At 53.3% G+C, this 11,503-nt stretch overlaps 1 protein-coding gene across 1 annotated transcript in view; it reads right to left on the reverse strand.

Moving 5' to 3' along the window:
- Positions 1-11,299, reverse strand: part of LOC106816856 (ribosomal protein S6 kinase alpha-1-like) — a gene marked incomplete at its 5' end in the record, with an annotated part of 23,274 nt that extends 11,975 nt beyond the window's left edge. Inside the window, 10 exons of the mRNA XM_014821498.1 lie at positions 804-921; positions 2,947-3,023; positions 3,265-3,426; positions 3,837-3,995; positions 5,145-5,154; positions 5,399-5,411; positions 6,242-6,306; positions 6,878-6,966; positions 9,992-10,209; positions 11,122-11,299. Of these exons, the coding sequence (XP_014676984.1) occupies positions 804-921; positions 2,947-3,023; positions 3,265-3,426; positions 3,837-3,995; positions 5,145-5,154; positions 5,399-5,411; positions 6,242-6,306; positions 6,878-6,966; positions 9,992-10,209; positions 11,122-11,299 (1,089 nt within the window). The remainder of the gene's footprint in view (positions 1-803; positions 922-2,946; positions 3,024-3,264; positions 3,427-3,836; positions 3,996-5,144; positions 5,155-5,398; positions 5,412-6,241; positions 6,307-6,877; positions 6,967-9,991; positions 10,210-11,121) is intronic.
- Between the last annotated feature and the right edge of the window lie 204 nt (positions 11,300-11,503).

An 11,503-nucleotide genomic window follows, 5' to 3' on the forward strand; every position in this document is an offset into this window, starting at 1 on the left:
CCTCCTCCCTACCCTCTCTCTACACCTCCCTCCTTCCCCACCTCCTCCCTACCCTCTCTCTACACCTCCCTCCTCTCTCCCTCCTTCCCCACCTCCTCCCTACCCTCTCTCTACACCTCCTTCCTTCCCCACCTCCTCCCTACCCTCTCTTTCCCTCCTTCCCACATACATACTTAAATAACAGCTATTGAGCAATGTACATTAGATCCATGCCTCCATCTTCTCTCCCTCCCTCACCTCCTTCATACCTCCTCTCTCCCTCCCTCCCCACATCCTGTCTATCTGCCTCTCTCCAGCACGTTGTCTGTCGTGTGGTACAGCGTTGGGGGGAGACCGCAGCTGTCCCCTCCCCCGACCTTCCCCCTCCATCTTCACCTACCTCCCTCCTTCCTACTTCTCTCTCCCTCCTGCCTCCCCACCTCCCTCCCCTCCTCAGTCCCTGCCTCCCTCCCTACCCACCTCCTCTCTCCCTTCCTCCCTGCCTCCCCACCTCCTCCCTACCTCTTTCCCTCCCTACCTCCTCTCTCCCTCCCTCCCCACATCCTCTCTCCCTACCTCTCTCCCTCCCCATGTTCTCCCTACCTCCTCTCTCCCTCCCTCCCCACCTCCTCTCTCCCTTCTTCCCTGCCTCCCCACCTCCCCACCTCTACCTCCTCTCTCCCTTCCTCCTTGCCTCCCCACCGCCTCTCTCCCTTCCTCCTCACCTTCTCTCTCCCTTCTTTCCAGCCTCCCCACCTCCTCTCTCCCTTCCTCCCTGCCTCTCCACCTCCTCCCTACCTCCTCTCTCCCAACCTCCTTCCTACCTTGGCTGGGGGAGTTATGGCTTCCCAGTTTCCTACGTTCTCCGGGATGCGTCCCTCTCCGATGCGGGATAGAATCTGCTTCGGAGTGTCTAACGAACCACTCGCGAATGGCGTCTTCCTGTGCAGACAGATGGCGCCACCGGTTAGCTCCTCGTCAGGAGAGGTCGCGAAAGAAAAGCGTGCGCGCTTTCGATTGACATATTACCGTATATTATTTTCAAATCTATGTTAATGTATATCCGTATAACTAGGCGTTCTACTATATGCTATATTTTATAATATATAGCTTGGTATGTGTGTGTGTGCGTGCGTGCGTGCGTGCGTGTGCGTGCGCGTGCGTATAGACTCACCCTACAAGCATGGTGTACATGAGCATGTCTAAGCACCAGATATCACACGCTGCGTGCGTGCGTGCGTGCGTGCGTGCGTGCGTGCGCGTGCGCGTGCGTATAGACTCACCCTACAAGCATGGTGTACATGAGCACGCCTAAGCTCCAGATATCACACGCTGCGTGCGTGCGTGCGTGCGTGCGTGCGTGCGTATAGACTCACCCTACAAGCATGGTGTACATGAGCACGCCTAAGCTCCAGATATCACACGCTGCGTGCGTGCGTGCGTGTGCGTGTGTGTGCGTGCGTATAGACTCACCCTACAAGCATGGTGTACATGAGCACGCCTAAGCTCCAGCTTCCCAGATATCACACGGGTCTGCTGCGCCGAATCACCGCGTGCGTGGCGTGCGTGCGGGTGCGTGAATGTGCGTGCGTGCGTGCGTGCGAGCGTGGCGTATGAGACCTCAGCTACTACAAGCATGGTGTACATGAGCACGCTAGCTGCCAGAAATAGTAACGCTGCGTGCGTGCGCTGTGCGTGCGTGCGTGGCGTGCGTGGCAGTGCGTGCGTGCGTGCGTGCGGCGAGCGTGCTGGCGTGCGTATAGACTCACCCTACAAGATGTTGTGACATGAGCACTGCCTAGAGCTCCAGATATCACCCGCTGCGTGCGTGCGGTGCGTGCCGTGTGTGACGTGTGGGGTGCGTGTGCGTATTAGACTCACACCTACAAAGCATGGTGTAAGCGCATGCCTAAGCTGCGCAAGATATCACACAGCTGCGTGCGCGTGCGTGCTGCGTGCGTGCGTGCGTGCGTGCGTGCCGTGCGGCGTGCGTGCGTAGTAGACCACGCCTACAAGCAGGTGTACATGAGCACCTAGCACGCTCCAGTATACAACATGCTGCGTGGCGTGCGTGCGTGATGTGCGTGCGTGCGTGCGGTGTGCGTGCGAGGGCGTATAGCACTTCACACCTACAAGCATGGTGTACATGAGCACGCTAAGCACCCAGATAGTCACACGCTGCGTGCGGTGCGTGCCGTGCGAGCGTGCGGTGTGCTGTGCGTATAGAGCAACACACCTACAAGCAGTGGTGTACATGAGCACGGGTACCTAAGCTCCAGATATCACACGCTGACGTCGCGTATCCCTGTCCTTTCAGCACCTGTAGCAGAGCACCGAAGCAGCAACGCCGGTCAGAGTAACAACAGGCAGATGAAGGAGAACGAGCAGGCTGATTAGAGGGGAAGGGGTGAAGAGAAAGAGAAAGACAGAGAGAGAGGAAGAGGAGAGGAGAGGAGAGGAGAGATGACGGAAAGGAAGGAGAGAGCAAGAGAAAAGAGAGGAGGGAAAGAAGGGAGACATGGAGAGAGAGAGAGAAGAGAGAGAAGAGAGAGAGAGAGAAGAGAAAAGATATGGAGAGATTGGAATGGAGGAAAGAGAGAGGAGAGAGAGAGAGAGACAGCGACAGAGAGAGAGAGAGAGAGAGAGAGAGAGAGAATAAGAGAGAGAGAGACAGAAGAGAGAGAGAGAAGAGAGAGAGAGAGGAGAGAGAGAGAGAGAGAGAGAGAGCAGAGAAGGAGAGAGAGAGAGAGAGAGAGAGAGGAAGAGAAAGAGAGTGAGCAGAAGAGGGGGTAGGAAAAGAGGGAAGCAGATGAAAGGGAGACAGGAAAGAAAAATANCGCGTGCGCGTGCGTATAGACTCACCCTACAAGCATGGTGTACATGAGCACGCCTAAGCTCCAGATATCACACGCTGCGTGCGTGCGTGCGTGCGTGCGTGTGCGTGTGTGTGCGTGCGTATAGACTCACCCTACAAGCATGGTGTACATGAGCACGCCTAAGCTCCAGATATCACACGCTGCGTCGTATCCCTGTCTCTTCAGCACCTGTAGCAGAGCAGCGAAGCAGCAACGTCAGTAACACAGCAGATAGAGAGAGAGCAGGGATAGAGGGGGAGGGGTGAGAGAAAGAGAAAGACAGAGAGAGGAGAGGAGAGGAGAGGAGAGGAGAGGAGAGGAAAGGAGAGGAGAGAGCAAGAGAAAGAGAGAGGAGGGAAGAAGGGAGACATGGAGAGAGAGAGAGAGAGAGAGAGAGAGAGAGAGAGAGAGAGAGANTCTCTGCACCTACCTCAGGAGCTACAAAGTTGGCGGTGTAGCATGGGGTCATCAGGAGGCCGTTCTCGGCTCGAAGCTGCTTAGCGAAGCCGAAATCACAGATGCGTAGCTTGTCCGGATGCTCCGAGTCATCGCAGTAGAGGATGTTCGACGGCTTGAGGTCGCGGTGCACCACCTGGTGGCGGGCAGAGAGGGAAAACAAGTGAACGTCGGAAATGTTCGAGAAATTTACAGAGGATGCACGACGGAGTACGCTAGATGTTGCTACGTACCCCATTGCTACAGAGAGATGTTGCTACGTACCCCGTTGCTATAGAGATACTCGATCGCTACGTACCCCGTTGCTACAGAGATTATCGATCGCCTGCACGACAACGCACTCTAGATGGCGCTACCTACCCCGTTGCTATGGAGAGACGTTGCTACGTACCCCGTTGCTATGGAGAGGCATTGCTACCTAACCTGTTGCTACGGAGCAATGTTCCTAAGTACCCCGTTGCTATGGAAAGGCATTGCTACCTAACCCGTTGCTATGGAAAGGCATTGCTACCTAACCTGTTGCTATGGAGAGGCGTTGCTACGTACCCCGTTGCTATGGAGATACCCGATCGCCTGGACGACGACGTACATGATGGCTCCGACCTCTCGCTCGGATAGGAACTCGTGCTGCAGCATCTTATCTAGCAGCTCTCCTCCTCTCATCAGCTCCATGACCAGGTACGCGTCCTTGTCGCCGTCGTACACCTGTCAACAGGTGTTAACGAGCATTGTTAACGAGGAGGAGGAGGGAGAGGAACTTCCGTGTGAGCAATTCTGTATCTAGCCGCTCTCATCCTTCATCAGTCCATGTCACCAGGTACGCGCCTGGTCGCCGTCGTACACCTGTCAACGGGTGTTGACGAGCAGTTCGATTAAGCGAGCATTTGTTAACAGAGGAGGAGGAGCGGGAGGAAACTCAGCTGCTAGCAGCATACTTATCTAGCAGCTCTCCTTCATCAGTCCATGACAGGTACGCGATACTTCTCGTCGCCTGTCGCTACACCTGTCAACATGGTGTTAACGCGCTTGTTTAACGAGCTTGTTAACGAGGAGGCAGGAGGGAGCAGGAACTGTGCAGCAAGCTCTTATCTAGCCGCTCTCTCTCATCGCTCCATGACCAGGTCGCGTATCTGTCGCACGTCGCTACACTGTCAACAGGTCCTGTTATACGAGCATTGTTAAGCGAGGAGGAGGAGGGAGAGGAACTCGATAATATCCCACAGGTTGTGAAAACCACTGGGATAAGCACAGGGAAGGACAAGCCACCTAGGAAAGGGAAGAAAGAACGACCATTTGCAGTGTCAGGAAGAAGAGGAACGGAGCGGACCCCGCCAATGTTCGAAATTCCTACCGTCGGCCTGGTCGGACCCGTCGGCGCCCGCGATCAGTTTCGCGATGCCGGGCTACAGCTTCTTGATAAACGGCCGCTCATCTACAGTCTATTTGATCACCGAAAATATTCGCAAACACTGAAATGTTACCTGTAGAAATTTTTCTTGCATATTAACTTCCAAGGTCGGTATTTACTTTGAACAACTATCTCGCGTGCATTAAACCGTCGATCTACCATGCTAAACATGCGTTTCGGCCCCTGGCATATTCGCGCAGCTTGATTAATAAATGATAAGGAGCGATGCCTGGGCAACCTGTTCAAGACTCGCACATATCAGATGTTAGCTAAACTATAAGGGAAGATTGCCAGTCGAGGTGCGGAACTTAGCTAGCGTTGTAAATGAAATCGCCTGTCTCATTGGTGAGTGGACCGCTGGGTCTGTTCTGAGCAAGTTGTCTCAGTAATGTTTCGACAGATCTACCATGACTGTTATTATCACAACATGGTGACGACTGGTGTACGTCAAGGAGCCTAAAATATAAAAGAGAGAGAGCGGATTTGGCTGTGTGCTTTTTGCCTCTAAGGCGCCATCTATGGACATTCAGCTTGAAACGGCTGAGCAGACCGAACCGAGGCAATAGACATAATCTGTTTAGAGTCTCTGGACCGAACCAATATTGGGCCATATTATGGCGGCGCTTCTCTCCTTGTTTTCAGCGTTATATTTAGCTCGTTAATGTAGTATGACAGGCTCCACTTGTCAATGTTATGAGACGCTACTACGTTTGCTGATCCGATTGTGTACCAGACTAGCCAGCTCTGTACTCTGTGCTGTCAATAGTGGAGAGTCGTAGTCTTACAGAGCTCATATAAACAACGATGTGGTGTTTTTTAATTGTGAACACCCGGCAAGATAAGCACAAACAGTCATCGACGGAGTAGGAAGTAAATACAGAGGAGTATGAGAAAAATAGGTACATTAGTGTTCCAGCAGACTGCAATCTGATGATTCATGAAAATAGTAGAGATTTTCTTTTCTTGCAGCAGGCGGCTTTTTGTTGTGGTATGTTGATCCAGCGCACTATGATGGCATTGGGACTAACTCTAGTCACGCTTGAGACCAACGTGAACAGCGTGATCCAATATGGCTGCGCCCCCCAATCGCCAGATATTTCGTCGGCTCAATGAAAAACATTTAATTTTTCACAAGTCGCTAAAAATGTATTTTTTGCCAGTTTTGAGTCGTACATTCGTTAGAACATTATAGAGACACTTCGCAAGGAATACGAAAAAATCGTAAGGGTTGCAGGTCTCGGTTCAGTAACATCTTGGATAAAGGAGTTCGAGTGGCTTCAGCATGATGTACACATTGCCGTACCATTGTCGATCAGCTATGGGCACTTTTCACTGAACAAACTGCCGAATCGGGATGGGTTACCAAAAGCTATTCGAAGAGCCTCTTGAATAGGGGCGCTATCAGCTTTTGGCTGGGGTCTGCCGCTTTTAGGGGCTATAGAACCCCTGGCAGCCTTACCACTTTTTCTGCTCAGTGGCAACACTGAACCCCCTGCCCCACGGATATTGAGAGAGAGCACTGTACATCTCTGAGCGGCATAACGATGTCGGGTGGTGACCGGTATCCTCAGCAGCCACTGCACCTCCTCAGACGGATCCCACTTAGGACTTGTCCAGCACCTGTGTTAAAAATACGCAAGTATATGTAACGTGATGTATGTATATACGCACGCACGCACGTAGCGCACGTACACAATATATAATTATAAGATATATTTCTCTCTCTCCTCTTCTCTCAATATAATTAATAAAATTAAATATTATACTATTTATACATCTAGTACATATATACACACTATATAACATTATACTATATACATGATATTTACTATATATATATATATAATATACATATAATATATACTATAATATTATATAAATATATATATGTCATTATTATAATTAAATTGACACATGCGACACCCATTCAGAATATAGATAAAATAATAGAAATATAGAAATGAAATCTATTGATTATAATGAATAAAATTGACCCTCATTCTATTTTACTATATTTATTCGCTATTCATTCGTTTGATCTCTCTCTCCTCCATATAGCATAAATACACATTATTATATATATATATATATATATATATATATAGTCTTAATGTTAGTCTCAGATTGCAGCAGAAAGTTTCAATTTTACAATGAACGGGAGGAAAAATAGATACGACACTCCCGCACACTCACCTTTACTGCGTATTCGACGCCCGTCGCCTTGTGCACGCACCGCTTGCAGACGGAGTACGTGCCGTGTCCGATCTCCTGCAATAGGAACAGCAGACGCTACACTGTCAGGTGCTGCCATCTACCGGCGCAAAACGACACTAACCACGGGGTTGATGTTAATGCTGCCATGTACTGTGTGTGTGTGTGTGCGTGCGTGCGTGCGTGCGTGATGATGATGGGTGTGTTAATAGCTCACAGCTGTTCTCCGGGGATGGAGGGTGAGGGGGAGGGGGGCATTACAAACATCCGTGTCTCACTTCCGCCTCCCTTCCTGTTCCCTCATCCCCCTCTCCCTTCCCCTCTCTCTTCCCCTTCCCCTTCCCCAGGAATGCGCCGCGTCACAGTTTTCGCATTCTTTCGTTGGTACGCGCAAAATTTGTTTCCCCCCTTCTACTCCTCTTCTCACATTTCCTCCTCCTCCTCCCCCTCTTCCTCCTCTTCCTCAACCTCCCCCTCCTCCTCCCCTCCTCTTCATCCTCCTGCTCCTCCTCTTCCTCCTTCTCCTCATCATCTCTTCCTCAACCTCCCCCTCCTCCTCCCCTCCTCTTCATCCTCCTGCTCCTCCTCTTCCTCCTTCTCCTCATCATCTCTTCCTCAACCTCCCCCTCCTCCTCCTCCTCCTCTTCATCACCACCATCCGCATCATCATCACTATCATCTATCAACACACTGCTCAACTTTATTGTTGTATATATGCAAATACATCACTTTTCCATTTACCCCCCATTTTTTTATCTTCTTCACCATCCTTCCCCTCCTTCTCCTACCTCTCATACATACATACACAGTTTCCACACACTGCCACTTAAGTTACACACTACTTTTTCTTATGACATATATACAGAAGCACTCTTGCTAACACCCTTCCGTCTCTACCTCTTTCCATTATTTCTCCCTCCTCTCCTCTTCCTTCACCCTTCTCCCTTCTCTCTCTCTCCCTCACACATCCTACCCTTCCTCCTCCTCTCTGCTCTCCTCTTCCCTTTTCTTCTCTACCAACCTCGTTCCTCCCTCCCCTCCTCCTCCTCCTCCACCTCCCCCATCACTCACCTCCTCCACTCCCCCATCACTCACCTGCCTTTAGATCGTATCGGGACGTGATTAGTTCCTCTCCTCCTCCCTTCCTCCCCTCCTCCTCCTCTGCTCCTCCTTCCTCCCCCATCACTCACTTCCTTTAGTTATCGTTATAACTCTCGGTACGGGATATAGTTCCACTCACTCCTCTCCCTCCTCTCGCCTCCTTTTTTCCTCCCCTCCTCCTCCCCTTCCTCTCCTCCTCCCTCCTCTTCTTCCTTTCCTCCTTCCTCCTCCTCCCCACCTCCCCCATCACTCACTTCCTTTAGATCGTACTCGGACGTGATATAGTTCCCTCCTCCTCTCCCTCCTCCCTTACTCCCTCCCCTCCTCCTGCCTCCTCCTACCTCCCACCTCCCATCCTCACTTCCTTTAGACGCTACTCCGACCGTGATATAGTTCCTTCTCTCTACTTCTCATTCTACTCCTACCCTCCCGCTCCTCCGTCTCCTCCCCACCTCCCCCATCACGTCACTTCCTTAGATCGTACTCGAACGTGATGTTTACTCACTTCACTCCCTTCTCCTCCTCCTCGCTCCTCTCTACCTCCCTCCCTCCCTTCGTCCTCCTCCTCTCTCCCTCCCTCCCCCATCACTCACTTCCTTTAGATCGTTCATCGCGGACAGTGTATAGTTCCTCTCCCTCCCTTCCCTCGCTCCTCCTCCCTCCCTACCTTCCTCCCTCCTCCTCTCTGACACCTCCCCCATCACTCACCACTTCCTTTTGATCGTCAACTCGGACGTGAGTGTACTCAGCTTCACCTCCCTTCCTTCCCTCCTCCTTACCTTCTTCCTCGCCTCCACTGCCCTTCCTCCTCCTTCCTCCTCTCCCCTCCCCCATCACCTCACACTTCCCTTTAGATTCGTCTCGACCGTGATGTGTTACTCGGCTCTACACCCCCTCGCTCATCGGCTCCTTCCTTCTCCTCCTCCCTCCCTCTCTCCTTGTCCCTCCTCCCTCCCCTCCCTCCCTCCCTTCCTCCCTCCTCCTCTCCTCTCCTCTCCCGCTCCCTCCCCCATCACTCACTTCCTTTGTTAGTGTTAACTCGGACGTGATATAGTTTCCTCCTCCTCCCTTCTTCCTTCTCCCTCCCTCCTGCCCCACCTCCCCCATCACTCACTTCTTTAGATTCGTACTCGACGTGATGTTATCAGCTTCACTCCCTCCTCCTTCCTACTCCTCCCTCCCCCTTCCCTCCTCCTCCCTCCCCTCTCTCCCCTCAACCACGATCACTCATTCTTTAGATCGTCTAACCGGACGTGCATCTTACTTCAGTTCACCACCTCCCTCTCGCCTCCTCCTTCCTCCTCCTCCCTCCCCTCCGCCTTCATCCTTCCTCCCTCCCCCTCCCTCCTCCCTTCCTCCCTCCTCCCCTCCTCCTACCTCCCCTCCCCCATCACCTCCTTCTTTGCATCTCGAACTCGGAACGTGATATAGTTCGCCCTCCTCCCTTCCTTCCTCGCCTCCTCCTCCTCCTCCCACCTCCCCATCACTCACCTCCTTAGATCGTACTCGGACGTGATGTTACTCGGCTTCACACCCTCCCTCTCGCCTCCTCCTTCCTCCTCCTCCCTCCCTTCCTCCCTCCCCTCCTCTCCCCTCCCCCCTTCCTTCCCTCCCTTTACCCTCTCTCCTCATCCTCCCCTCCTGCCCATCACTCACTTCCTTTAGATCGTACTCGGACGTGACTATAGTTCCCCTCTCCCCCCTTCCGTTCCTCCGCCTCCTCCTCCTCCTCCCCTCCCCAATCCACTCACTCTTTAGATCGTACTTCGGGACGTGATGTTACTCAGTTCACTCCCTTCCTCTCCTCCTCTCCTTCCCTCCTCCTCCCTCCCTCCCTTCCTCCTCCTCCTCTCCCTCCTCCATCACTCAACTTCCTTTAGAATCGTACTCGAGACAGCGTGATATAGTTCCCTCTGCCCTCCCTTCCTTCTCTCCTCTCCTCCCCCTCCTCCTCCTCCTCCCCACCTCCCCCATCACTCACCTCCTTTAGATCGTACTCGGACGTGATGTTACTTGGCTTCACTCCCTGCAGCCGCAGCAGCGACGGCACTCCGTTCTGCCGCCCGCCCGCCGCCGCCGCCGCGGGGGCGCCACCGTGCAACCCGGCGGCGCAGCCGTCCTGTAGCAGCGTCGGCGCGACAAAGCTGAAACCTCGGAAGAGTTCGTGCGCCGTGGCGCTGGGTGGCACGCCGGGCGAGTCTGAAACAAAGAGAGCGTGAGCGCTCGCCTCCTTAGAGGCGCCACCTGGTGGAAAGGAGGGAGAGGCTCTGCGACCTCGGTGGTGCTCTCGACGGGTGGAGCTACCATGTGGCGCCACCTATGGGGAAATTTAATTTACGGCGCCACCTACGGGGCAAACTTACTTCAGGGCGCCACCTACGGGGCAAACTTACTTCAGGGCGCCACCTACGGGGCAAGCTTATTTCAGGGCGCCACCTATGGGCAAACCTACTTCAGGGAGCCACCAACGGGGAAAACTTACTTCAGGGCGCCACCTACAGGGAAAACTTACTTCAGGGCGCCACCTACAGGAAAAACTTATTTCAGGGCGCCACCTATGGGCAAACCTACTTCACGGAGCCACCAACGGGGAAAACTTACTTCAGGGCGCCACCTACAGGGAAAACTTACTTCAGGGCGCCACCTACAGGGAAAACTTATTTCAGGGCGCCACCTATGGGCAAACCTACTTCACGGAGCCACCTACGAGGAAAACTTACTTCAGGGCGCCACCTACAGGGAAAACCTACTTCAGGGCGCCACCTATGGGCAAACCTACCCCTACAACGCCACCTACAAGCAAATTTACAATGCTTCGCCACCTACATGTAAACCCAACCCCGAGGCACCATCTACGAACACACCCGTGACCTACAGACGTGAATTCCGTGTCGAAGTCGAACGCGTCCTCGGCGCCACCTACAGACACACCCTCGTCCTGCGGCGCCATCTAAGGGATGACCCGCCCCGCGGTGGCGCCACCTACCTCGCGGCGTGCGCGACGTGAATTCCGTGTCGAAGTAGGAACGCGTCCTCGGCGCCACCTACAGACACACCCTCGCCCTGCGGCGCCATCTAAGGGATGACCCGCCCCGCGGTGGCGCCACCTACCTCGCGGCGTGCGCGACGTGAATTCCGTGTCGAAGTAGAACGCGTCCTCGGCACGCGATACGGCCGGCTTGAACGGAGGCGCGAGCGCCCTCTTCAGGAGCTTTTCCCAATCGATCGTCGAGAAGTAGTGATGCTTCTTTATCTCCTCGACTCCCTCCGGCCCCGCGCCTAGAAGAGAGAGAGGGAGGAGGTTACATGTTAATAGGGAGAGAGAGAGAGAGAGGAGGAGGTTACATGTTAATAGGGAGAGAGAGAGAGAGAGGGAGGAGGTTAGAAGTAGTGATGCTTCTTTATCTCCTCGACTCCCTCCGGCCCCGCGCCTAGAAGAGAGAGAGGGAGGAGGTTACATGTTAATAGGGAGAGAGAGAGAGAGAGGGAGGAG

This window comes from Priapulus caudatus, unplaced genomic scaffold, assembly GCF_000485595.1.
Source record: "Priapulus caudatus unplaced genomic scaffold, Priapulus_caudatus-5.0.1 Scaffold1509, whole genome shotgun sequence".
In the NCBI taxonomy this organism is placed as follows: domain Eukaryota; kingdom Metazoa; phylum Priapulida; class Priapulimorpha; order Priapulimorphida; family Priapulidae; genus Priapulus; species Priapulus caudatus.